Genomic DNA, 27,860 nt, shown 5'->3' with positions numbered 1-27,860 from the left:
CAAATTTGTCTTGTCTAAATGTCCAATCATATTATAAAACAAAGCACCCATCTCTACAGTACAGCATCCTCTGAAGCAACAGGAGTCCTAGATGTACCTTTGGGGATTCTCTAATTTTTCTGCCACTCTGATTTCCACAGGACTTTAAATTGCTTCCCTTGAGATCAAGCAACACAAGATGGTTTTGGAAGTGCTGAACTCAGTGCATTATAACATCATCAGCATGGTGACCGAAGTTGTGCCTGTTGCCAGCATTGCAATCCTGCTGCTCACTGGCTTTCTTCTCTTGGTTTGGAATTATAAAAACACATCCTCAATACCAGGTAACACAGTCATTTAGTTCTGTATCTAAGGAGAGTGTTTCCTTGGGCTTTTAGTCCATGAAAGTAAAGGAAATTTGCAAAACAGCGAAGAGTAAACCTGAGGAGATGGCTGAAGCCCAAGGCATATTAGCAAATGAATTCAGGTGAACATTTTTCTACCAATTATCTGCATATATTAAATGAAAGCATTAAAAAAATCTTAGATAATCCCTTCCAGTCTGCATTTTGTTTCGGTACAATAGACTTGGCAAAAGTATCCTTTAAAGTAAATTTAAGATGTGGTGGAACAAGGTAATATTCCAGGTTTGGGATTTTTTTAATTTAAATTCATTCCAATTTTGGTCTAAAGGTGAAAATGTCTCTGGAATGCTTTCTGTACTCCTTTCTGTCTCCCTCCCACTTTACCTCATCCATGTCCTCTGCCCTCTCCCTTTCTTGAACCTATTCCTTCTCTTTATCCCATTCTTTATTTTTTTTTTATCTTTGGGCATGGTGGTGATGTTGGTGCCACCACAAGGGGTAGATGGGACCTGGACAGTGGATGAAAAATGGGGATCACTATAGTTCCCTTGAAAATCCAAAAAAAATCTTCCACAAGCTCTGTGGACCAATCAAGAGTAGAGTATAATATAATTATCCAGATAATCCCAGTAGAAACAACACCACTCTACACTATCAGATTAACTCAGAACTCCCAGAAATATCAGACGGCTTTGTAGTTTCTTGGAAAATTCCTCACGGCAGGCATGTGTTCCCAGTCCCATAAAAAATTCTGTAAGTCAATCATCTACATATAATGTTATTAGAACAATCCTAAGATTAAGACCCCTTGACCCCAAGACTCCCAAACTTGTTTTGCTTATATAGACATTAACAAAGACTTTCCACTAAGGGCAAAAAGAATACCCTGATAATCTTTTCCACATTAACCCAGCTACTTCAAAGTTAAGGAATAAACCTTGTTTGCCAGATTTGGGTTTAAACATCCAATTTAAATGATTCACCCAAAAACTTAGATTATCTAAATTATCAGCACTGTACTGTCTCAGATAGTTGTGTGAGTTTTGGCTGAACGACTATTTCACTGACAGAATGGAATTAAAGGAGTAAGATACAGAAATGGTATAACTTTACAATAAAGCTCATAAAACCATTCCAACAAGCTTTTGACGAACTTTTCACCACCACCACTAAAATCAAGCTACCAAGTTTGTTCTCTGATACAAGCAACAGCAACTCCCCTGGCTGCTCACCAGATTCACACTCCTCACAATTCTGTCATTGCCTACGTCAGCAAGGGTGTAAGAGCCACGGCTCTTCACTAAAACCACATCACTAGACTCAGACTCTGGTCTAGACACAGATCAGACACACTGCCTCATTCCTCAGTGCTTAGCTTTATTTTGTCTAATGAGATTTAGCTTAAGATTCTCTTCTTAAACCAAATCCTTTTTGAAGGAAATAAAAAAGAAATGCATGCTTTTTGTTGGGACATTGTCTTTGCAGACCGTGTTTCTCACAGTTAAAAAGATGACACCCAAACCACAGACTAATTCAAACCCACCCATTCCATTGACTGGTGCTTTCAAACCCAAAGTTTTCAGACAAAACTACGCAGCCAGACAGACCTGTCAGCTTGTCACTTGTCCTGGTTTTCATGCCTGTTACAAGAGGGACTGATTGACTTGTATTTGAAACTCATTGACACCATTTAACACAGCAAGAATAGAGTAGACACCTATTTCAGTCCGTTCAGACCGAAATGCTTGAGACCAAATGGAACTGGAGTGGTGTAGACTCTGGACTACTTTTTACTCATGGAGCTGTGAAGAGCATCATGTTAACTTGTGTTGTTGTTTTAATCATTTTGTGTGTGTGATTCACCTATATACATCAGAAGATATAAAAGGACATCCAGATCAAAAGAACAAGAATAGCAGTTAATTTAAAGCAATCGCTCTTTTTGGTGTTGCAGAAATACTGACTGATCTGATGACTTTCCTAGGTCCTGGCTACTTTCTGGGAATTGGACCCCTCATTTCCTACTGCAGGTTCCTCTGGATGGGGAATGGCAGTGCCTGCAATTACTACAACAAGACGTATGGTGAATTCGTGAGAGTCTGGATATATGGAGAGGAAACCCTCATTATTAGCAAGTAAGTCTGTTAATAATCGGGGACATATTTAAAAATCAAGGCTGGAATTTTCATATTAAAAACTAAACAAACTTATTTCGATTTCTTGATGTCTGTTGCTAAAGATGTGTTTTTACTACTTTTTAAATGAAGGATGATGCCTGCAGCTCAGGATCTAGGACAGTGCTTCTCACCCTGGCTGCATATTAAAGTAACCCAAGGAGCTGTTCAAAACCCCAATGCCCAGGCCACAAACCCAACTTTTACAGTCTCCTGGGAAGGAGGGACCTGGGCATCCGTAGTGTTTAGAGGCCCCCAAATGATTGCAACGTGCTACAGAGCTTGAGGAGGAAAAAAGGTAAGAAGCTTCCAGAGTAGAGGGCCTTTCCCTGGGGAAACACCTAAGCAGGTTGGAGGAGTTCTGTCTAATTTTCCTACCCTTAAGTGTAGTTCAGGTGCTGGGAGTGCAAGACTAGACATGGAGGGAAGAATGAAGCACATGAGAAAGGACCAGAGGACCAGGACAGAAATTGCTCTTAGACACTAGGTACTTAGATCACCAGATAAATTCCCAGGAACCCTGACCAGTTGCTGAAATAGGATCCTCCTTACAGTGCAGGTAGCATCTGGCAACTGCTGTCTTAATTAGGAAAGTGACCTTAGTGACCCTGACAGGGTCAGGTGCTGATTCATGCTGAGAACATGACAAAACTCACTCTGCCCTTCCCCCAGCTTTCCCAGTTCTTTCCCCTTCCTGTCCTCACAGGCTTTTCTCTGGTTGGAGTCTCTGTGTTCTCCTTAATTGCCTCCCAGCCGCTCAATTTTCTTAAGGGATGAGCTCCCCGCAGGAATAGGACATGTTTGTCCCCATCTTCCCTTGCCTGCTCTTCAGGTCCTTCCAGAACTACCCATACCTCTTAAAAAGACCCCACTGGATGTCAGAAAGCTCTTTCTTTTTCTTTGAATAATATGCCAGGTATTTTCTCTTCTGAAAATTTTGACGTCTGTAGTTATTACACCTGTGTAGAGATTATGGGCCAACTTTTCCAAGCAGCTTAGTTCTGAAGTGGGGGGCTGCAGAACTTTGGAGCACGATGGGGTGGGAGTCAGGCACCAGTGCTGCCACGATTCTGCCTGAGCAACTGGGGGTTATGGGGAGAGATCCACCTGATCACCTGTAGATAAAGTATGCATGATTCCCCAGGCAGAGATGCGCTAAATTATTGAGGTTCTACAGAAGTTATGCATGACACTATATGTCATGTGTATATGTTAGTGTTTGCCATGAATATCAAAAATAGAATGTGAATAGCATCCATAAAGAGGAACCGGCATTTAACATGATAAATAGGATGATATTTGGCCATATGTTAGCAATTAACATAACAGTTAAGGTTATAGAATTTGTATACCTGTTTTAGTCATTTCCGAATTTATAGGAAATTCATTCTTTTATTCTGTAAATGTACATTTATTTATTAGAATTTATACTAAGCACTGGATGACCCTAAACTATCATAGAAATTATTGGCTCTCCATTCATTCATTAAATAAATATTGAGAACTTATTATGTACAACAGGTATCATGAACAAATCACTCCCAAATCCCTACCCTTGTAGAGGAATATATTGTTGCAGTATTAATATACCAACAATAAAAGGCTAAAACATAGTATTATCAGTAGGGTGAACAACTGTCTTGGTTTATTTGGAACCAGAGGATTTCCCACGTTGTGGGATTTTTAAGCTGGGAAACCCAGGATGGTTGTCCACACCATTATCAGGTAGATATGGGCTATATGGAAGATGAGGTGGGTGGAGCAACTTCGGGATGGGGAGAAATCAGGATTCCATTTCAGATATTTTGACTTCACTTGCCTAGTACTGCTGAATAGGATATTAAGAAGGAAGTTCTAACCATTCAGACCTTCGACTGTAGTCAGAAACTAGCAAAGGAAGCTGAGAAGGACAACCACACAGAGAGGGAAAACCAGGAGAGTGTGGAGGTCTGAAAGCCAGGAGAGAATGCCTGTCAGGGAGGATGGAATTGTCAACTCTCCAGATAGTGCCACATGACTGGACAGAGATGTGAGCATTGCATTTAGCACCAGGGAGGTCATGGGTGACCTTGACAAGGGCAGTTTCTATGCAGTGCTGGGAGCAAAAGTCTGACCACTGTAGAGAATGGGGAGAGAAGAATTGGAGGCAGCAGGTACAGACACTCTTTTGCCATAAAGGAGGCAGAGAAATGAAAGGGATGTTTGGTCCAAGGAGCTTTTATTTGTTAAGATACAAGATATTAACCATGTGTGTTTTGATGGGAATGATGAGTTACAGACGAAAGTGTTGATGCAGCACACAAAAGGAGTGTGCCAGGTGAGATGACAAGGGGGTCCAGGTAACAAGTGGATGTGGCCTTGAAAAGGGACACGCAAGTTCATCCACAGTAACAGGAGGGAAGGCTGAATATATGGGCACTGATCCTGGTGGTTGGACTTGCAGAGGTTCCAGTTGCTTCTGTTTTCTCAATAAAATAGGAAATGAAGTCTGTAGTTGAAATAAAGGTGAGAAGTACAACACTGGGGGACAGAGGAGACAGGATATAACAGTCATCCAGGAAAGTGAGAGAGTGACTGGACTTGGGAAATGTAGTAGAATTGCCAGCTGCACTAAGGGCTCACTTGAATTTAACTGAGACCTGCCAGTGTTTGTGTGTGTGTGTGTGTGTGTGTGTGTGTGTCCATGTGCATGTATGTTTTTTTCCCTGGCCCCATTCAACTGCCAGGTGCAAGCACAGAGTAAGCTAAACTGAGAGCTGGATTTAGCCAGGGTTGAGGTTTTACCAGGCAACTAGGACAAAGTAAGCAGAGGGTCAAGGGACTTGAGGATGCATGGAAGGGAGAGACTCTAATGATCGACAAGAAAATATTTTTCCAACTTTCTAGTATGAAAAGTTCAAATGAACAGGAAAGTTAGAAGAGCAGTCCTCCGCCCTTTTTCCCCATGACCTTGACCTTCTGAAGAGACCACATCAGTTGTCTTACAGGACGTCCCACATTCCAAATCTCTCTCAGTATCTCATTATGGTGTCATTGAACATATTCTTCTATTCCCGGTATTGCTTATAAACTGAACACTAGGTCTATAGGCTCTATTCGATTCAGGTTAATTGTTGCGTAATAATACGTTCCTGTTAGTCCTAGGCACTTCACATTGCATCACATCAAGAGACCAGGGAAGGTGTTCCCATATTAGAGATACTAAATTTGGTCAGCTTAGGGTGGTTACAGTCAGAACTCTCTGTTACAAAGATTCTTTTTCTCTTGCAGTGACCTCAGTATCAAACCTGGGTAAGGATATTAGAGGGCAAAGGACAGGGAAAATGTGGTAGGATTGATGGAGTATAAGTCACAGGCACAGAACAGGTCTACACAAGGCATGTGTTTTTAAATGTTTGGTATCAAATATTCCATTGATTGTCTCCCCCCTATTTCTAGTACTTATCAATCTTGAACCTGACCACAGGTGTGTGAGTTCTTTAAACTCAGAACGGGAGGGTGGCTTTTTCTTTACCACCTAAGGACTTACTTCCTGGCTACTTTTCATTTTGAAGAGACGTTAGGTTTGCCATCTTTGGGGATGTCTTTTGACTTCAGTCATGTTTCAAGAAGAATAATTACCCCAGGGATCAGGCATCTTACACTACCCACTGTTCCTTCTGAGGTTGGGGACTCACACTGTCTCTCCTCAGTGGTAAGAAGTCCTCACTCTCCCAGCCAGTCAGTCAGTCAGTCAGTCAGTCAATGTAACATCTCCCTCACCTGGTGTTACAGGCCGGCCCGCATTGTGGGAAGATCTCTAATGTTCTCCTGAATATCAGGGGAGCTCTGGGCTGGCAACCCTAGTTCATCACCAACCTTCCCTTCTTCACTTTCCTGATTTACTCCAGTTAGATAAAGCCAGCCTACTTTTGATAAGTGACCTTATTTTAAACTGCTCATCCTTGGTGACACTTTGCTTGCTGTGTGTATCACTTCTGTCTTCCCTACTTTGTTTTTTGCCAAGTCAGAGCCTCTGTCTCAGGATAACTGAGATGTTGGCGCCCCCTAAAGGACAACTGACTTAATCGTTCGCTCTTTATTTGGGTTGAAGTTTTTAATTGACCAGTAATTCCTCAAAACATATGGACAGACCAATGTATTTTATGATATACTCAAAAGCTCTACAGGTCAGAGCAGAAAAATAGTATTCTGTTTGTCAACTAATCACTTAAAATTTGTAGATCTGAGTTTGTGAGTAAAGAGTATACAAATTACTTGCTGCTTTGATTACAGAGTGATTTAGGGGACGGTACGAATAGCTAGAATTCTGAAGTCTATTAGTTAATAAGAATTTCAGTCCCTTCTATAGCATGATGTCATATACAGGACAAAATTTTATCTATGTATCAGTCAAATTAATTCCCTGGAATACAAACTGAAGTATCTGGATTTGCGTATTGAAAATACAATAGAAGACATAAAGCCACCCCATCTTTTATCCTGAAGAGACTAACTATCCATTTATCCTTTATGCTCTCAAATGTTAAATTATTTAAATGATCGATTTATACTTCCAATGCCATAGCCTAATTTATAATCAATCTTATTGAAACATCTTCTCAACAAAGTGAGTCTCTCTGCAGAAGAATTCTAAGAAGACAATATTCTCCTCACACACGGAGGCCCCATGACGTCTTCAGCTAGGATTTTACAACATGTTATAATGCTCATTGCCTTATCGTGCCCCAATTAGAGTAGGATTTGGGGCAGGAAGCAAGACCTGAAGGAGGACATGGGTGGGGAGGGGCTGCCTGCTCCTTCCTAGTTGCTCTGAAGACCCAGCTCAGGCCTTAAGAGCCAGGCCTGGGGGTGGGAATAGACGGCAGAGCAGTGGAAGAGGAACCAGGAAGTTCAAGGAAGCCTGGGTTCCTCGCAAGGTCCCAGGGTTGCCATAGCAAGGGCTATCTAATGGCTCAGCGTGTCCTATGTCCTGGGAGAACTCTGTGACCCTGGAGACCTTGATGAATCATGATGGACGCAGAGCCCCAAGACAGCTGCTGTCACCACCACAGAGAGCCTTCCAGGCCAGCCCAGCCAGCCAAGCCCAGGGCCAGAGGTGCCCAGGAGATGTCCTTCAGTCCTATAATGATACTCCCCTGGAGGGGCCAGGCCTGATTAGGGCCTCTGGGGGACGGGTGGTACAAGGCAGAACTGCTGCTTCCAAACTAAAGAGATAAGACTTCAGGTATTCCAGCAACTTCCGATTATGAGGCTCACTTCTGCATGGGGAGCACTGTCTGGAGAGGGACTGCTTGGAGGCTGGAGGCTCTCAGGAATATGGTGGTGTGGAGGGTTCAGTTTCTTACAGCCTTGTAGCTCTGACAACAGTAATGGGGAGTATTTTAGTGACTTGGAGTTAGATAAGGGGAAATAACGAATAACTCTGTGTGTGTGTGTGTATGTGTGTGTGTGTGTGTGTGCGTGTGTGTGTTGATCTTTAGTGATGCTCAAACAGAGAGCTAGCAGTAGAAATGTTTCAACGGGAGAAGGAAGTTCTTGTGCTAACACAAGTGCTTATTTAATCTGAATACCAGAAATTATGCATTGCATTTAGATCAACAGGCATTTGGTATGAGAGCCACCTGGTAGGCAAACTCATCACACTGAGTTCTCCTGACCCTCAACAAGTAACTCCAAGGTTTGCTTTCTCTACAGGTCCTCAAGCGTGTTCCACGTAATGAAGCACAGTCACTACACATCCCGATTCGGCAGCAAACTTGGGTTGCAGTGCATCGGCATGCATGAGAAAGGCGTCATATTTAACAATAATCCAGTCCTCTGGAAAGCTGTTAGAACTTACTTTATGAAAGGTATTCAGATGTCTGGCTACATTCTGCTCTTTTGTCTATGAATATGCCTTCTTGAAATCATTTTTAACTTCTGCTGCTTCACAGTTTTGAAACAGTAAGAGCTAACATTCATTATACATGTACTATGTAGTAGGCACTGTTTAAGCCCTTGATAACTTTAATCCCACAGCAACCCCATGTGTTAAATACCCTTATCACCTCCATTTTACAGCTGAGAAAACTGAGGCATAAAGAGTTTAAATAGCTTGCCCAAGTTTCCACCAACAGCAAATGGTAGCACAGGATACAATTCCAGAGCCTACATATTCACCCAACACAAACTCTGTCCTTCTTGTTGACCCACAAACAATTTCATGAATGTGAAGGAGAATTGGCACCCTATATACTTAAGATCACTTCAGTTAAGAACTTAGTATGTCAGCCATATAGTTGATTTAGCATAACCAACATGTTTGCTGAATCATTGGCTGACATCCCAGATATCTTAAAATAGCAATTTGCAAATAAATTACAGAATTTTAGAACTGAGAAGAGTTGTATATGTCATTCCATCCAGACTCTGAGTTTTATACTTAAGGAGTACATTTCTAGAGAGCTTGTGATTTTTCCTCCAGGCAACATAGCCAGGTATGGAGGAGCAGAGACTGGATTACAAACCTCCTTATCTAGTGGTTCCCCCTTTACTATATATGCTGCTGGAATGGAAGCCTTTGGCTTCAAACTATACATTCATTACCTTACAGTTTTATGGGTCAAAAGTCTGACATGGGTCTCACGGGGCTAAAATCAAGGCACTGGCAAGGCTGTGTTCCTTTCTGGAGCCTCTAGGGAGAAAGTGTTTCCTTGCCTTTTCCAGGTTCTAAAGGCTCCCCATTCCTTTTATACATTTGAAATGTGGTTTATACATTTGAAATGTGGCTTCAAGCTCTTGAACGTAGAGGCAAATCATACATCAGTCTGGGAGTGATAAACAAAGCCAACCCTTCCATGCAAAGGACTGATTCATTGAGGAATCATTTATCTCACTTGTGATTGTGACAGTCACCCAGGAAACAGCATCCTGGCCTTTCATACCTCCAGGTCCCTCCTAAAGTCAGAAGTATGCTGCCAACCCAAACTTCCTTTTTACACATGGGTGGAAATGCTTAGACTCTAGGACCACTCACCAGGTTTCCTTTCTTATTTGCAAAGTGTGCCTTCAGGGGCTTCTGCAGCACAGCTGATTTGCTTTGTTTGAGGGCTCTGACTTTAACAGCAAGTCTGAATAAAAAAAGACGTAAAAAAGAGAGATTACTCCTAAAGAAAGCTTAGAGCAATCTTGAACAAACAGAGAAAGGAGGACTTTAAGAGTTAAACTCATGTTAGACCACCCACCATTAGGACCACTAGATGCTCAGATGGTCAGGAGCCAAGAAAGAGAGAGATCAGAGCCAGTTCACTCTACCTGGTTTCATTCATTCATTCATCTATTCATTCATTCATTCCTCCTTTTGACAAATATATATCAAGGGCCACCCTGTACTATGGACTTGAAGTACAATGCTAATAGGTTATCACTGTCCCCAGTGTTCCCAGTCCTGTGAAGAAGACTGTTCAACCAACAAAGTTTTGTTTTGTTGTTATGACATTGATTGAGTACAATTAATCTGGATGTAGTTTGAAGAGAAACCAAAATTAAGGATACATTTGGTAGTTTATAAGACTAGGACTTTACACATATGAACTACAATTAAACAGGAAGCACCTTAGATCTAAAAAGTAAGATCCAATTTGAATACTTCTGTAGCAATATTCTGCCACTCATTGAAACATAAAATATCACCCAAGTGAAATCCAAACCTTCTTTAGAGAGAAATGTACATAATATAGAAAATTACTGATTTGTAATTTATGATCACAAATACTAAATGTTTCATTTGCAATCTCACAAATGATTTGTCATAGGTAGAATAAAAGTTTAATTGTGAATCATTTGTTTTAAAAAGATTTGTCATTCATTCATTCATTCATTTTTAATCATAAAAGTGATACTTTCTAGTAGACAATTAGTAGAATATAGAAAAATGAAAAGAATATGAAAATTTCCACCCATTTACTGAATACAAATTTGTCGTCAGTTAAGCTCCAAACATAAAAAGCCAAAATTGCCTGATAGTTTGTGTGCCCTGGAGTTGGAGGCGGCTCACTCTGACGTGTACCCTTCAGCTTTGTCTGGCTCCGGCCTGGTGCGCACGGTGACCGTCTGTGCTGATTCCATCACCAAGCATCTGGACAGGCTGGAGGAGGTCCGCAACGAGTCGGGCTATGTGGATGTGTTGACCCTCGTGCGGTGCATCATGCTGGACACCTCTAACAAGCTCTTCCTGGGGATCCCCTTGAACGGTACTGAAATTTTCACTTTTTTAAAAAACATATTTATTTACTTTTTTTTTTTTTTTTTTGGCTGTGTTGGGTCTTCGTTGCTGTGCGCAGGCTTCCTCTAGCCGTGGCAAGCAGGGGCCACTCTTCATTGTGGTGTACAGGCTTCCCATTGCTGTGGCCTCTCCTGCTGCAGAGCACGGACCCCAGGCACGGAAGCCTCAGCAGCCGTGGCAAGCGGCCTTCAGCAGTTGTGGCCCGTGGAGTCCAGAGCGCAGGCTCAGCAGCTGCAGTGCACCGGCCCAGCCGCTCCGCGGCATGTGGGATCCTCCCGGACCAGGGCTCAAACCCGCATCCCCTGCACCGGCAGGTGGACTCCCAACCATTGCGCCACCAGGGAAGCCCTGAAATTTTCATTCTTATGACTTGACATTCAGCCCTGTATTAAACAGGGCATGAGAAGAAGGATAACGGACTCAAGCAAAGATATGTTCTTTTGCATACTGCTCTTCTTTAAACCCTTCTAAGTATTCCCAAATATTTTTCCTGGTATGTCTGCCTTGTTCACTTATAAGGTCATAAATATCCACAGAAGGGGCCATCTTCTATTTCTTTTGTATCTCTCTTCATTGCTCTAGAAAATAGGATTCTACCCACAGCTGAAACTTAACAGATATGATCATTTGATTTGGTCATAAATATATCCTACCACCAAACCTATGTATTTAACCATTACCAACCATTCTTTTGGGCATGATATAGACATATATATGTGTATATATGTATGTATAGTTATATATATACACACACAAACACATAGACACATTCCATATATCTACACACACACATAAATGTACATACACACCTCTCCCTCAAAGCCACTAAGTATGAAAATTTTGATTCTATATGATGATAAGGGTACTGAGGCTGCTGGAAATGATGATGATAACTAACATAAATTTAGTATCTACTATGTGCCAAGCAGTATAAAAACTTGCTTCACATAAACTTTGTCACTTAGCATTTATAACAATCCTTGTGCAAGATGTCTCACTCAAGAAACTGCTTTCCTCACTATATTACAGAATCAAATATTAAACACATACATGCAACTCTACCGCCAACAAAAGAACAAACATTAATCATGTGGATTCATTCCATTCTGCTGCTGTCAGCTTAATGTAATTTCTCCTGACTTGATTTCTAGCAATGCTCATTGATTCATACATTCATTCAACTAATATTTATTGATTGCCTATTTTATGCCAGACTTAGGTTCTGGGGATAGACCAGTTGGACAAGACGAAGTCCTTGCCTTCAAAGAGTTTACATCCTAGTGGGTATATGGACAGTAAACAACTAACTATATATATTAGGCTATAATATATTAGGCTATAATAAGTGCCTTAGGCTATATATATTAGGCTATAATATATTAGGCTATAATAAGTGCCTTAAATAAACAGGGCTTCCCGGGTGGCGCAGTAGTTGAGAGTCCGCCTGCTGATGCAGGGGACACGGGTTTGTGCCCCGGTCTGGGAGGATCCCACATGCCACGGAGTGGCTGGGCCCGTGAGCCATGGCCACTGAGCCTGCGCGTCCGGAGCCTGTGCTCCGCAATGGCAGAGGCCACAGCAGTGAGAGGCCCGCGTACCTCAAAAAAAAAAAAAAAAAGTAGAGCAAAGGGCTAGAAAGTGAAGGGGGAGGTCAGTGGGAGGCTGAAGCTCTTGTGGAGACAAAGGGTGGTCAGGAAGGCCTCTGTGGAGAGGATGTCTGAAATTAGCCCAGATGAAGTGTGACGATGAGCCATGTGCAGATCTGAAGGAAGAACATCACAGGCACAAGAACAAGGTACGAGTTTCACACTTGTCCAAACCAGCTGAGCTATCACACCTGCTCCCTGATTGACCACATTTGGACAAGCAGGCAAGCGATAAGCCCTCCCTTTCTCCGCTCCACTCTCCTCGCCTCATCTCCCCGGCTCTTTAATGATTCCTTACCAGAGTCATAGGAACCCCATCTGATTGACATTAGGATGGGAGCCCCATTCACTCTGAAAGTCACCACCTCTTGCCTTATCCCCTTTCACACAGGGACTCTGAAAGTCCTGTTTGCCTGTTCCATGTACATCTCTCCTAAGATATGACAGGTACCTATTTTAGAAGTCCCTGCTCTTTGGTTCCCCACTAGCCTTGACTCTTAGGAGGGATCAAGTAAAGGGAGTTGTACAGCTCTCTGTTAACTTATGGATGCAGACTGCGGTCTAAGAACCTTCATAACCCATACAGACTTATGTGTATTTCCCTCTGCTCACCGGGTCCTTGTTAAACTCTCATTTGGCCTGAGGGACTCAGTGCACCAAAGAGGAAAGGACATGGCCCTGAGGTCAGACAGAATCGAGCTCCAGCCTAGGGACTTCCTGCCACTCTGGCTGTATGACGTTGGGCAACCTTCTTCATTTCTATGAACTGCAGTTTCTGCATCTTCATGTCTCTTCCCTTCTCTTGTGTGTAATTTGAAAAAAGCAGGGGTTTTCTTTTCTCTAGTATTCAATTTAATTCAAGAACATCCGTTAAGATCTGACTGTGCACAAGACTCAGGACAAGGCATTGAAGATTCCAAGATGAATTCTACACTCTGGACTGAAATATAAACAGAGTGGGGAGGCTTTTTGCCTTTCCAGGCACCAGAATTGAGGCCATAACAGCATTAATTACTTCTCATTTCAAACGGTCAGGTAAACAGAAGGGAGTTGGAGGCTCAGCCATGGAGAAGCGTGTGAGATTCTAGGCTGTGTCTCTAGCACAAACTTGAAAACTGGCAAATCTCTGGTTAACGTGGCCAGTTTAGATGCCAAGCAGAATAAATTAGTGTTGATTTGTTTAGTGGCATTCCCCTGGCTGAAACACCCAGTGAAGGTGGAACCTTGACCTGCTTAGAGTCCCAGATGGTAGGAGAGTCTACAGGGGATCTTCTCTGAACAGTGTACCATTCTTGGGCTCACACTTTTCCTCATCTGTTCTGATCTTTTTCTGTTTTTCCAGAAAGGGCCATCGTGGTTAAAATCCAGGGTTATTTTGATGCATGGCAAGCTCTCCTTCTCAAACCAGACATCTTCTTTAAGATTTCTTGGCTACGCAGAAAGTATGAAAAGTCTGTGTAAGTAACATATTTTGGAATATTTATTGCTGAGATTGGATTGATCTGTGTTGTGTCTTAGTTATTGCTGGCCTCTTCGGCAAGCTTTCTCCTCTCCAGACCGCAAGGGAGCTGTTAAGTTGCCGGTGAAACACTTCTTACAGCAATTTGGCAGCATGTGGCCAGACCACAGAGGAAAGGAAGACTTTGGCCCAGGGCAGTTTTCCCCTAGGAGGCTGAGAGCTCCATCTCTGGAACTAGGACACTGCTGTGTATTTTGAGTTGAAGAGAAGGGTTGGCTGAACCTATCCTTATCATTAGTCAAAATTCTCTTTGCATGTCTGGAAAAATGGAAACATAAATCATTTTATTGTTGTGTTGCTTCTGAATGAATTTAACTTAATTCAATTTGTCAGAATTGACAGTAGTTGCAAGAGAATTTTTTTCATGATGAACTTTTTTAAGACATGTTGTTTGTTTAGTTATGCATCTTATATCTTGGGGGATCCTAAAACTGTCATTAAATGGCTTTGCTTTGGTGTCAGACTAGTCTAGCAGAAGACTAGACAAATGCCCAATGACCTACTGGATAATCAATGGTTTTCAGAGTGTAAGTAGCCAGCCAGTATACATGCCACCTCTAACCACCAGTGGAAAGCACAGGGGATCTAAAGGTAGACAGACCTGGTTTGTATCCTATCTCTACCACTTAGTAACCAAATGTCCTTGGGAAGTTCTTCAAAGTAAAATATAACATACCCTCCATGGTGGCAATACAGGTTAATGAGATCCTCTATGAAGGGCAATCAGCACAAAGCATGACACATAGTAGGCAATAAACATGGTAGTTTTCCCCATCCCTCTGTTCATATCTTTCCCAGATGTCCCTGACTATCTTAAATTCTCCATCTCTGCAATTTCCCAAAGTTGTTTGAAGAGCTAACTTCATCCTGTTTGCGTGTTTTGAAATTCAGTAGTATTAGTCTCCAGGTAGTCAGCTTGATGTTGCTTTATGTATTTCAAGCGGATGATGAGTATTAGGTGGATGATTTGGACACCTGGTCCTTTAAACATTTCTCTTTGTTTCTACCGGAGTTTATTGTGACTTGAATCGGTAAGATAAATGGTTCATCTCTTCACTGCTGTCAGAATTTGTGGTCGTCTCAAGAGTCTTATTGGTCCGCAGTTAAACTTGGTCATTAGTTTAGCTTCAGTATGGTCAGCAGGCCCATAGAAACTTACTGCATGAGACTGTATAACAGTTTCTCTTTGGTTTCTTTAAAATTATCTCAACAACATTCCCTCTCTATATAAATTTGCCAATGGTTAGTTCACTATGTACTATCTCCTCTGATCTAGAGCAGTAAAAACCTAAAGAAATCTTTTAATCTCCTTCCCCTGCATTCCATTGCAATAATGCTGATACTTTTTTTGAGGCATAATTGACATATAACATTATGTTAGTTTCAGGTGTACAGACTGATTCAATATTTGAATATATTGAGAAATGTTCATCACAATTAATCTAGTTAACATCTTTTACCATACATAGTTACAAAACTCTTTCCTTGTGATGAGAACTTTTAAGATCTACTCTCTTAGCAACTTTTAAATATGCAATACTGTATATTAACTGTAGACATCATGCTGTACATTACATCGCCGTGATTTATTGATCATATAACTGGAAGGAAGTTTGTACCTTTGACCCCCTTCACACATTTCACACCCAACCTACCCCCAGCACTCATGGCAATCACCAATCTCTTCCTGTAAAACTGAGGTTGGGATTTCTCCTTTTGTTATTGTTTTTTTAAGATCCCACATATAAGAGAGATCATATAGAATTTGTCTTTCATACCAATATTTTAAAAAATATATTTATGTAAAGGTTTCTGGGACATCTACTTCCATCCCTATTTATTCAATTTTATATTTTTCCCTCTTTGAATTCCCAATATTAGCACAGTACTGTTTTCTACTTTTTGTTTTGTCAAATGTAGGTTTTTCAGTCTCAGAATACATTAAATAAGTGTTTGTGGCCTGGACTAGGAACGTAGCCACCATTATTTTCGTACAAACAGAGGAATTCTTGCAATATAATTTGTAAGTCAGAGACTTATTTCCTGTAAACTGACATTTAACTCAATTCTCCTAGTTTTTAATAACATACAAATTCAAATACATACATTTAAGCAGAAGCAAATTTTAACCTGAATAGGAGGAATCCCAGTGGATATTCACAGGCCCCTGATTCTGGCCCAGGGAGGAAGGAGATGCTTAGAAGTGGATGCAGCTCCATCAAGAAATTCTCTAGGAATTCAAAGTCTAGGGGCATTTCAACACATCCCAGGCCATTTGGGAGCCACTGCTTAGGTAGGAATGCTATGAGCATTCTAGCCCACTATTGAATAAATGTAGGAGATACTCAACAAATATTTGCTGAACAAATGGATGGGTAGGTAAATGAATAAACGTGAATATATCCCTGCTGTATGTCTGGAATGGTGAGTGTGTGTGTGTGTTTGTGCGCGCGCCTATAAAGCATACTTACAGAGATAAACAATAGTAGGCATCCTTATTTAGAATGACACAATGAAAATACTACCCTGAAGAATATCTCTCAGAATGTTTAAACATCTTCCTTGAGATGCCCCCCCAAAAAACTTTTGAAGATAGGAGGTATCTTAAAGAATCCTCTGTTACTTTTCCTGTTGAACTGAAGTAAACATAGAGGCTATTTAGGTCAACAGAGTATTTAAGCGTGTAGGCAACTGTTTCAACAAGAATTTGAAAGAAAGATTTACTGTACATTTAACATAATACAGAATACTGTTCCCTGAGATTGGGGAACAATACAATTATATGTGAATGCATACACTTAAAGACAAAGTCAAAGATAACAGAATTGAGATCTCAAGGTGGCCTTACTGTTCATCTAGCCTGATCCCTTCACTTTAAAAGAGACATAAGACTCAGAGACTTAAACTAGGTTACGTGGAACGACAACAACCTGGACCAGAACCTGACCCTTTGTCGAAGGTGTTTTTCCCTCCTGCACACTGTCAAAAGGCATATGTATATTGATGCAGACTGTCATTCGTTCAACAAATATTTACTTAGTGTTACTATGAGGCAGAAACTGCAAGGTATGAGATAAATATCAGGAAAAATACTTTCTGCCTGTGTAGAAGAGGAACCTCAAACTCAATTGTCTTCGAGACTATGCAGATAAAAGTGGGCTGGGTGGATGTAAGACACAGGAAATGGAGGTGCCCGTGGGAGACTGGAGAGTGCATGCTCCCACTAAAGGCATTCACTGGCTTTGGTTTTTGATGTTTAACTTAAGCACTGTGCTGGCCCAATCAAATAGCAGAAAACATAATTGGATTTAGCCATTTGGTACCAGTTTTCATCCCTTAACTACAGTTACAGCCTTGATTTTGCTACCACTGCCGAGATACATGGGCTAACTCTGGTTCCTTAACATGATATAATATGTAATTTAAGAATATTTGTGAAGAATTAAGTATAAATTCAGTTATTCATGAGCACTAATGGCTTCCACTAAAGCAGATCATTTTACTTTTAAACATGGCAAACAAATCCATTTATCTAGATGTCATATCTGTGTACAAGTAGATAATATTTACACTGTTTTTTCCAGCGAGGAGCTGAAAGAAGAAATGGAAATTCTGGTAGAAAAAAAAAGACGCAGGATTTTCATAGCAGAGAAACTGGAAGACTCAATGGATTTCACCACTGAGTTGATTTTGGCTGAGGTACAGACCTGAACTGACCCTAATTCCCACACAACATACGTGTATGACTGTATCAGTGTCTAAAAATTCTCTCCTGTTAACTGTTGCATGTTTCTGCTTTGACTATATGCTCCAGTATTTCTATAATGCCCAATCCAATAGCCCCCTATTAGACAGTCAGGTAAGATTGAACTTTAAGACTGAAACATCTGTGTTTCTGCACAATAAAAATAGGAAAACTGGGGAATCCAAAGACACTGAACACATAGATATTTCGTTAAGTTCTTCAGCTTTGAGATGAAGATTGTTAATGCAAATGTCCATCATCAGACACAGAGACACATAATTTCTATGATTTCATTTTGTTGAGGTTATTAATCCTTGAGCGCCACCTCCCCTCCTGTTCTGAACCGTTCATTCACGTTGCCAATGTTTCTCCCCGCTTTCAATTGTTCAGAAACGTGGTGACCTGACAAGAGAGAATGTGAACCAGTGCGTATTGGAAATGCTGATTGCAGCACCAGACACCATGTCCGTCTCTGTGTTTTTCATGCTGTTTCTCATTGCAAAGCACCCCCAGGTTGAAGAGGCAATAATGAAGGAAATCCAGACTGTTGTTGGTAAGAATTTATCAAGCAAATAATAGAGATTAGAAAACAATTCCTTCTGAATATCAGCTTCTAGATCCTAAGAATCTTATGTCAAAATCTTTATTAGAATCCACCCAGAGAACAACAGAGCAAGTCAATGTGTCGTATTTTCATTATGCCAAACAGGTTTCTGTGTTTTTCTAATATAAAAAAAAATACACGCTGGCTGGAAAAAAATCCAAATAAGAGAGAGATGTATAAAGCAGAAAGTATTATTTCCTGATCCCTTCCACTCTCCTTCCCATTCCCCAGGGGGAATCACTGTTAATTTTTTTTTTTTTTTTCTGTACGCGGGCCTCTCACTGTTGTGGCCTCTCCCATTGCAGAGTACAGGCTCTGGACGCACAGGCTCAGCGGCCATGGCTCACGGGCCCAGCCGCTCCGCGGCATGTGGGATCCTCCCGCACCGGGGCACGAACCCATATCCCCCGCATCGGCAGGCGGACCCTCAACCACTGCGCCACCAGGGAAGCCCCACTGTTTATATTTTCATGTGTATTCTTCAAGGTCTTTTTTGATGGGCACATAAACACATATATGCGGTTCTATTTGTCTGTGTGTAAAAAAACATGGGATCATCCACAAGGATTTGCTACCTTATCAGTGACAAAAGGCTTTTGACGGTCCACCCAGGGAAATGGCTATCATTTTCTGCAGTGTTTCTGGGTTTCAAGCAGCCCGTTCTTCCAGGTGGTGGCAGAGGGAGGAGGAAAGGGTGATGATAGCAGAGGCAGGGGAGCGATCAGTTTCCCTCCCCCACCCTCTCCTCCTCTGCAGGAGAGCCTCCAGGTCCCTGCTCAGCTCTTCCCCACTCTGTCCCCTCCCTGCTCTGCCATTGCTTCAGCATCACTCTGCCACTGCTTTGGATATCCCCACCCTTCCCTGGAGACACTGCCACGTTCAGAAGAAGTCAGAATTGCTTTCTGGAGAAAACAGAATGCCTTATTTGGAGTGTGCTTCACATAAGTAATCTCTTTAGGAACACATTTCAGACATATGTGAAGAGGTATCAGTAATGATATAGATTGTTCTTTCTTGACTTTACAGGTCTCTGTGAAACAACCTATTTTGTTCTTAAAAGGCACCATGTATTTTTTAAACTTTTTATCTTATTTATCTTTAAAACCATTTGAGTGCTGCTTGAAACAGACGACAAGGGGAAATTTCATACACGGATTAAATATGTGAAAGGGTTCTGCAGACGCGTTGCCATAGGAGGGCCACTGCCTGGGAAGGTAGATAGCAAGGAGCCAGAATGACATCCGGGTTTCAAATTCTGGAATGTTTTCTCAAGCACCCTTTTCAGGTTATGGGTTCTGTGCCAGGTGCAAGGGCACCGCGGTGAACAAGCCAGTGCCATCCCTGCAGTCCTGGGGCTCTCAGTCTCGTGAGAAAAAGAGAATTCAAGAAACAAGCTCAGTGGAGTTAGAGAGAGTCACAGAATGATGGGGGTACAGGCAACACAGGGGAAACTGCTCTTGAGATCATAAACCTTTAATACAATTTCCTTGAGACATGAAAAGTTCTTGTGCCCCTTGATATCCCCCTGACACGACAGTCCTCTTGAAAGATAAAACTGGGACAACCACTAGTACATGTATACTTGTTCCCCCTAGACCCACAGGACTGGTAATTACTTCTAAAAGTATGCCTTTTGTTACCTTCTCCATCATCTGCCCTCTAACTCCCCACCACAGATAAATACACCCATTAGACTCTTGCTGTGTTCGAAAAGCAGTATGTGAGGGGCTGTGTTGTTAAAGTTCTCTAACCAAGTGAGACCACTCCTGAATAACCTAACTGTACAGGAGACAGAGCTGCCTCAGGACCCTGGGTTGACTTTCATTCTGCAAAAACAGTAGCCCATTTCAGGATGCTTTGAAGTTTTGCCAATTCTGAGAGTAATCCAAGCCTCTCTGACCAGTGTCGAGCCAAGCTGAGACATGGAGGTGTCCATCAATCCCCAGCTCACCTGGAGCTGATGAGGCACCCCATTTGTTGTGGTGGAGAGAGGGCGTTCTTGCCACTTTACCACCCAGGTTGTCCTTGATGAGATGAGGAGGAGAGACTAACAGTGATATTTTTCTCTTTTTTAAAAAATTTTCTTTACTTTTTTATACAGAAGGTTTTTATTAGTCATCCATTTCATACACATCAGTGTACACATGTCAATCCCAATCTCCCAATCCATCACACCACGACCCGCACCCCCCACTGCTTTCCCCGCTTGGTGTCCATACGTTTCTTCTCTACATCTGCGTCTCAATTTCTGCCCTACAAACCAGTTCATCTGTAGCATTTTTCTAGGTTCCAAATATATGTGTTAATATACGACATTGGTTTTTCTCTTTTTGACTTACTTCACTCTGTATGACAGTCTCTAGATCCATCCACATCTCTACAAATGACCCAATTTCGTTCCTTTTCATGGCTGAGATATATTCCATTGTATATATGTACCACATCTTCTTTATCCATTCATCTGTCGATGGGCATTTAGGTTGCTTCCATGACCTGGCTATTGTAAACAGTGCTGCAATGAACATTGGGGTGCATGTGCCTATTTGAATTACGGTTTTCTCTGGGTATATGCCCAGTAGTGGGATTGCTGGGTCATATGGGAATTCTGCTTATAGTTTTTTAAGGAACCTCCATACTGTTCTCCATAGTGGCTGTATCAATTTACATTCCCACCAAGAGTGCAAGAGGGTTCCATTTTCTCCAAACTCTCTCCAGCATTTGATGTTTGCAGATTCTCTGCTGATGCCCATTCTAACTGGTGTGAGGTGATACCTCATTGTAGTTTTGATTTGCATTTCTCTAATAATTAGTGATGTTGAGCAGCTTTTCATGTGCTTCTTAGCTATCTGTATGTCTTCTTTGGAGAAATGTCTGTTTAGGTCTTCTGCCCATTTTTGGGTTCGGTTCTTTGTTTTTTTTTAATATTGAGCTGCATCAACTGTTTATATATTTTGGAGATTAATCCTTTGTCCGTTGATTCATTTGCAAATATTTTCTCCCATTCTGAGGGTTGCCTTTTTGTCTTGTTTACGGCTTCCTTTGCTGTGCAAAAGCTTTTAAGTTTCATTAGGTCCCATTTGTTTATTTCTGTTTTTATTTCCATTACCCAAGGAGGTGAATCAAAAAGATCTTGCTGTGATTTATGTCAAAGAGTGTTCTTCCTATGTTTTCCTCTAGGAGTTTTATAATGTCCGGTCTTACATTTAGGTCTTTAATATATTTTGAGTTTATTTTTTTGTATGGTGTTAAGGATTGTTCTAATTTCATTCATTTACATGTAGCTGTCCAGTTGTCCCAGCACCACTTATTGAAGAGACTGTCTTTTCTCCATTGTATATCCTAGCCTCCTTTGTCATAGATTACTTGACCATAGGTGTGTGGGTTTATCTCTGGGCTTTCTATCTTCTTCCACTGATCTATGTTTCAGTTTCTGTGCCAGTACCATATTGTCTTGATTACTATAGCTGTGTAGTATAGTCTGAAGTCAGGGAGTCTGATTCCTCCAGCTCCATTTTTTTCCTTCAAGACTGCTTTGGCTATTCAGGGTCTTCTGTGTCTCGATACAAATTTTAAGATTTTTTTGTTCTAGTTCTGTAAAAAATGCCATTGGTAATTTGAGAGGGATTGCATTGAATCTGTAGATTGCTTTCGGTAGTACAGTCATTTTCACAACATTGATTCTTCAAATCCAAGAACATGGCATATCTCTCCATCTGTCGGTATCATCTTTAATTTCTTTCATCCGTGTCTTATAGTTATCTGCATACAGGTCTTTTGTCTCCCTAGATACGTTTATTCCTAGGTATTTTATTCCTTTTGTTGCAATGGTAACTGGGAGTGTTTCCTTAATTTTTCTTTCAGATTTTTCAACATTAGTGTATAGGAATGCAAGAGATTTCTGCGCACTAATTTTGTATCCTGCAACTTTACCAAATTCATTGATTACCTCTAGTAGTTCTCTGCTGGCATCTTTAGGATTCTTTATATATAGTATCATATCATCTGCAAACAGTGACAGTTTTACTTCTTCTTTTCCAATTTGTATTCCTTTCACTTCTTTTTCTTCTCTGATTGAAATGGCTAGGACTTCCAAAACTATGTTGAATACTAGTGGTGAGAGTGGACATCCTTGTCTTGTTTCTTATCTTAGAAGAAATGCTTTCAGTTTTTCACCATTGAGAATGATGTTTGCTGTGGGTTTGTCATATATTGTCTTTATTATGTTGAGGTAGGTGCCCTCTATGCCCACTTTCTGGAGAGTTTTTATCATAAATGCTGTTGAATTTTGTCCAAAGCTTTTACTGCATCTATTGAGAAGATCATATGGCTTTTATTCTTCAATTTGTTAATATGCTGTATCACATTGATTGATTTGAGTATATTGAAGAATCCTTGCATCCCTGGGATAAATCCCACTTGATCATGGTGTATGATCCTTTTAATGTGCTGCTGGATTCTGTTTGCTAGTATTTTCTTGAGGATTTTTGCATGTATATTCATCAGTGATATTGGTCTATAATTTTTTTGTAGTATCTTTGTCTGGTTTTGGTATCAGGGTGATGATGCCCTCATAGAATGGGTTTGGGAGTGTTCCTTCCTCTGCAATTTTTTGGAAGAGTTTGAGAAGGATGAGTGTTAGCTCTTCTCTAAATGTTTGATAGAATTCATCTGTGAAGCCATCTGGTCCTGGACTTTTGTTTGTTGGAAGATTTTTAATCACAGTTTCAATTTCATTACTTGTGATTGGTCTGTTCATATTTTCTATTGCTTCCTCGTCCAGTCTTGGAAGGTTATACCTTTCTAAGCATTTGTCCATTTCTTCCAGGTTGTCCATTTTATTGGCAGAGAGTTGCTTGTAGTAGTCTCTTAGGATGCTTTGTATTTCTGCGGTGTCTGTTTTAACTTCTCCTTTTTCATTTCTAATTTTATTGGTTTGAGTTCTCTCCCTCCTTCTCTTGGTGAGTCTGGCTAATGGTTTATCAATTTTGTTTATCCTCTCAAGGAACCAGCTTTTAGTTTTATTCATCTTTGCTATTGTTTTCTTTGTTCCTATTTCACTTATTTCTGCTTTGATCTTTATGATTTCTTTCCTTCTGATAACTTTGGGTTTTGTTTGTTCTTCTTTCTCTAGTTCCTTTAGCTGTAAGGTTAGATTGTTTACTTGAGATTTTTCTTGTTTCTTGACGTAGGTTTATATTGCTATAAACTTTCCTCTAAAACTGCTTTGCTGCATCCCATAGGTTTTGGATCATCCTGTTTTCATTTTCATTTGTCTCTAGGTATTTTTTGATTTCCTGTTTGATTTCTTCAGTGATCTCTTGGTTATTTAGTAACGTACTGTTTAGCCTCCATGTGTTTCTGTTTTTTACCTTTTTTTCCCTGTAATTGATTTCTAATCACATAGCGTTGTGGTCAGAAAAGATGCTCGATATGATTTCAATTTTCTTAAATTTGCTGAGGCTTGATTTGTGACCCAAGATGTGACCTATCCTGGAGAATGTTCTGTGTGCACTTGAGGAGAAAGTGTAATCTGCTGTTTTTGGATGGAATGTCCTATAAATATCAATTAAATCTATCTGGTCTATTACGTCAATTAACACTTGTGTTTCCTTATTAATTTTTTGTCTGGATGATCTGTCCATTGGTGTAAGTGAGGTGTTAAAGTCCCCCACTCTTATTGTGTTAATGTCGATTTCCTATTTTATAGCTGTTAGCAGTTGCCTTATGTATTGAGGTGCTCCTATGTTGGGTGCATACATATTTATAATTGTTATACCTTCTTCTTGGATTGTTTCCTAGATCATTATGTAGTGTCCTTCCTTGTCTCTTGTAACATTCTTTATTTTAAAGTGTATTTTATCTGATATGAGTATTGCTCCTGCAGCTTTATTTCATTTCCATTTGCATGGAATATCTTTTTCCATCCCCTCACTTTCAGTCTGACTGTGTCCCTAGGTCTGAAATGGGACTTTTTAGACAGCACATATATGCGGCTTGCTTTTCTATCCATTCAGCAACCCTGTTTGTTTCGGGTGGAGCATTTAATCCATTCACGTTTAAGGTAATTATTGATATGTATGTTCCTATGACTATTTTCTTAATTGTTTTGGGTTTGTTTTTGTACGTTTTTCTTCTCTTGTATTTCCCACTTAGAGAAGTTCCTTTAGCATTTGTTCTAGAGCTGGTTTGGTGATGCTGAATTCTCTTAGCTTTTGTTTGCCTGTGAAGCTTTTGATTTCTCCATCGAATCTGAATGAGATCCTTTGTGGGTCGAGTAATCTTGATTGTAGGTTCTTCCCTCTCATCACTTTAAGTATATCATGCCACTCCCTTCTGGCTTGTAAAGTTTCTGCTGAGAAATCAGCTGTTAACCTTATGGGGGTTCCCTTGTATGTTATTTGTCAATTTTCCCTTGCTGCTTTCAATAATTTTTCTTTGTCTTTAATTTTTGCCAGTTTGATTACTATGTGTCTTGGCGTGTTTCTCCTTGGGTTTATCCTGTATGGGACTCTATGCACTTCCTGGACGTGGGCTGCTATTTCCTTTCCCATGTTAGGGAAGTTTTCGACTATAACCTCTTCAAATATTTTCTCGGGTCCTTTCTCTCTCTCTTCTCCTTCTGAGACCCCTATAATGCGAATGTTGTTGTGTTTAATGTTGTCCCAGAGGTCTCTTAGGCTGTCTTCATTTCTTTTCATTCATTTTCTTTATTCTGTTCCGCAGCAGTGAATTCCACCATTTTGTCTTCCAGGTCACTTATCCGTTCTTCTGCCTCAGTTATTCTGCTATTGATTCCTTCTAGTGTACTTTTCATCTCAGTTATTGTATTGTTCATCTCTGTTTGTTTGTTCTTTAATTCTTCTAGATCTTTGTTAAACATTTCTTGCATCTTCTTGATCTTTGCCTCCATTCTTTTTCCAAGGTCCTGGATCATCTTCACTATCATTATTCTGAATTCTTTTTCTGGAAGGTTGCCTATCTCCACTTCATTTAGTTGCTTTTCTGGGGTTTTACCTTGCTCCTTCATCTGGTACATAGCCCTCTGCCTTTTCATCTTTTCTATCTTTCTGTGAATGTGGTTTTTGTTCCACAGGCTGCAGGATTGTAGGTCCTCTTGCTTCTGCTGTCTGCCCTGTGGTGGATGAGGCTATCTAAGAGGCTTGTGCAAGTTTCCTGATGGGAGAGACTGGTGGTGGGTAGCTATCAGTGATATTTTCTGACAGATGACTGCACTGGATACCAGAAGAGAAAATTTCTGTGAACATCATTAATCTCACCATCTCACTTGACTAGAGGAGAAATGAACATCTTCTAGAATTCAGAGTAGGGGACAAAACTCAAGAACCACACAGGTGGCAATAAATGTTTGAAGCAGATTAGGTTGGTCTACATGATGCTGCAGAGAGGAAGTTCCTCTAAAGGGCTCATCAGCCACCCACCCTCAGCTAACTATTGTCATGTGGGGATGTGAGTCCAATGTAACCTGTTTTTTAATTTCTATACAAATCCAGACATTTGTATGAAATCTCTCAGATGTTAAGATAATTGACTTCAAATCTGAATTTTCATAAGACACTCTGTGGACCAAACATAAAATATTTTACAATTATATATATAAATTTTTTCAACCAAGACCGAACTGACCTATAACTATACTGATCTGAAACTATGAGTTTTATGCCCATCACATGTTGAAACTAACATGACCTACTTTGTCCTTTTTATCTGATCCCACAGCTGAAAGAGAAATAAGGATTGATGATATGCAAAAACTAAAAGTGGTAGAAAACTTTATTTATGAGAGCATGCGGTACCAGCCTGTCGTGGACCTGGTCATGCGCAAAGCCTTAGAGGATGATGTCATCGATGGCTACCCAGTGAAAAAGGGGACTAACATTATCCTGAATATTGGAAGAATGCATAGACTCGAGTTTTTCCCCAAGCCCAATGAATTTACTCTTGAAAACTTTGCCAAGAATGTAAGAGCCCTTCCTTAAAACTGTGTGTGCCACTCTTGAAAATGTCAACTCTTAAGTCCTCTCTGTTTCTGTGTTTGCACCATGTATATTTCATTCTATTTACTCATTCTCTTCACACCTCACCAGGAAAACACATTTCTCCTAGCTTGGAACATGGCTACCATGTCTGTCCTCAAGGCAAGGAGGCTGGCTCTCCAGCTCTCAGAAATGTCTTCATGGAGGTACACAATAGGTCAAAAGGTGAACAATTCAGGCCCTTAATTTGCTTAAAATGAGGCAAATTTTCTTTAACCAACCCATTTAAACTTAACTTTTCCATTTAAACTTATCACCTTGTCACCATGTAGATTCAGCCGTAGCATCATCTAAGTCAAGGAAATCCACTTCTGCTTCAGATGGAAATCAAGTGAGAAGAAAAGATTTGGTTTTGGCAGTGGGCCTTTGGTTTCTCAAATGGCCCCACAAGCACTAGGCCTCATTCTATATACGACTTTGTAATTACAAGAGCCTCAGCTTCTTCTTTTTCTGTAACTGAGGTGTACTGGAGATTCTGCCTCCATTATGTCAATTCTAGGCAATGACTTTTTTAACCTGAATTATCCTGATAGTTCCCTCTGTGTCCCCTTTTTCCATTTGCATATGGAAATATGATCTTAGTTAAACCAGTTGTCTAATTCATTCCATTTCTAGATAAGCAACCCACGCCATGTTGGCAATTGGTCAAAAATAACTTACTGAGCGTGTATTAAGTGCCAGGCACTATGTGAGTCCAAATGGGGACAAGACAGGCAGAGGTGTCCCATTAAATATTTGTATAACTAAATATATTTAGATCCTTGGCACTAATAGACAGGGAATCCACACCTTTGCCTAGATTTGTCCTTGTCATCATGTTATATGCCCTGGCACAAAAACAATCTTTGCCTCAATGACTGGCAGAACAGCAGTAAAGCCATGGTCTTCCCACAGAGCTAGCTGAGTATTTACATGAAAAGCAAAACAGGGAATTGTTTGAAGTTGTGTCCGTAACACAAAGGGTGAATCAAACTGGAGGGAGAAAGAGGCTTATCTGAGTTACAGTCATTCCTCTCCGTGAAGGAGCAGTATGGCCAAGTCGCCGAAACCGAGCATTCTGACTCACAGTGTTTTCAGGGTGAATCAAACAGATATGCATGACTCTAGCCTTTACTTCTCGGGCTAATTGTCTGATCATTTTCCTAGGTTCCTTACAGGTACTTTCAGCCATTTGGCTTTGGGCCCCGGGCCTGTGCGGGAAAATACATTGCCATGGTGATGATGAAGGTCATCCTGGTCACACTTCTGAGACGCTTCCACATGCAGACATTGCATGGTCAATGTGTTGAAAAGATGCAGAAGAAAAATGACTTATCTTTGCAACCAGATGAGACCAGCGACCTGCTAGGAATGATTTTCATCCCAAGAAATTCAGACAAGTGCCTCGACCACTAAAAAAGTTTGGTCAGTCCCTGCCCTGGAGCATTTCTCAACAGTATTCCACATGGAAACCACCCACCTTTGCCAGGTAGTCCTCCTCCCATGAACAACCGTGGCCTCTGGCCTTT

The 27,860-nt window shown here is 40.8% G+C and overlaps 1 protein-coding gene and 1 long non-coding RNA gene across 2 annotated transcripts in view; one reads left to right on the top strand and one right to left on the bottom strand.

The window, feature by feature from the left end:
- Positions 1-27,860, bottom strand: part of LOC141278015 (uncharacterized) — a 220,635-nt gene that overhangs the window by 85,795 nt on the left and 106,980 nt on the right. Inside the window, exon 3 of the long non-coding RNA XR_012330105.1 lies at positions 9,537-9,630. This is a non-coding gene — a long non-coding RNA (uncharacterized lncRNA). The remainder of the gene's footprint in view (positions 1-9,536; positions 9,631-27,860) is intronic.
- Positions 179-27,747, top strand: LOC101337437 (aromatase-like). The gene is made up of 9 exons (XM_033852608.2): positions 179-323; positions 2,329-2,479; positions 8,216-8,370; positions 10,576-10,752; positions 13,773-13,887; positions 17,534-17,648; positions 18,085-18,247; positions 26,036-26,277; positions 27,499-27,747. Exons 1-9 carry the CDS (start codon positions 179-181, stop codon positions 27,745-27,747), a joined length of 1,512 nt encoding a protein of 503 aa, XP_033708499.1.

This window comes from Tursiops truncatus, chromosome 2, assembly GCF_011762595.2.
Source record: "Tursiops truncatus isolate mTurTru1 chromosome 2, mTurTru1.mat.Y, whole genome shotgun sequence".
NCBI classification, from domain to species: domain Eukaryota; kingdom Metazoa; phylum Chordata; class Mammalia; order Artiodactyla; family Delphinidae; genus Tursiops; species Tursiops truncatus.
This window is presented reverse-complemented; position numbering and strand designations above follow the sequence as displayed.

Coding starts and splice junctions, on each gene's coding strand:
- LOC101337437 (XM_033852608.2), top strand. CDS start 179: ATGGTTTTGGAAGTGCTGAACTCAGTGCATTATAACATCATCAGCATG. Junction 10,753..13,772: donor CCTGGGGATCCCCTTGAACG/GTACTGAAATTT, acceptor CTGTTTTTCCAG/AAAGGGCCATCGTGGTTAAA. Junction 13,888..17,533: donor AGAAAGTATGAAAAGTCTGT/GTAAGTAACATA, acceptor TGTTTTTTCCAG/CGAGGAGCTGAAAGAAGAAA.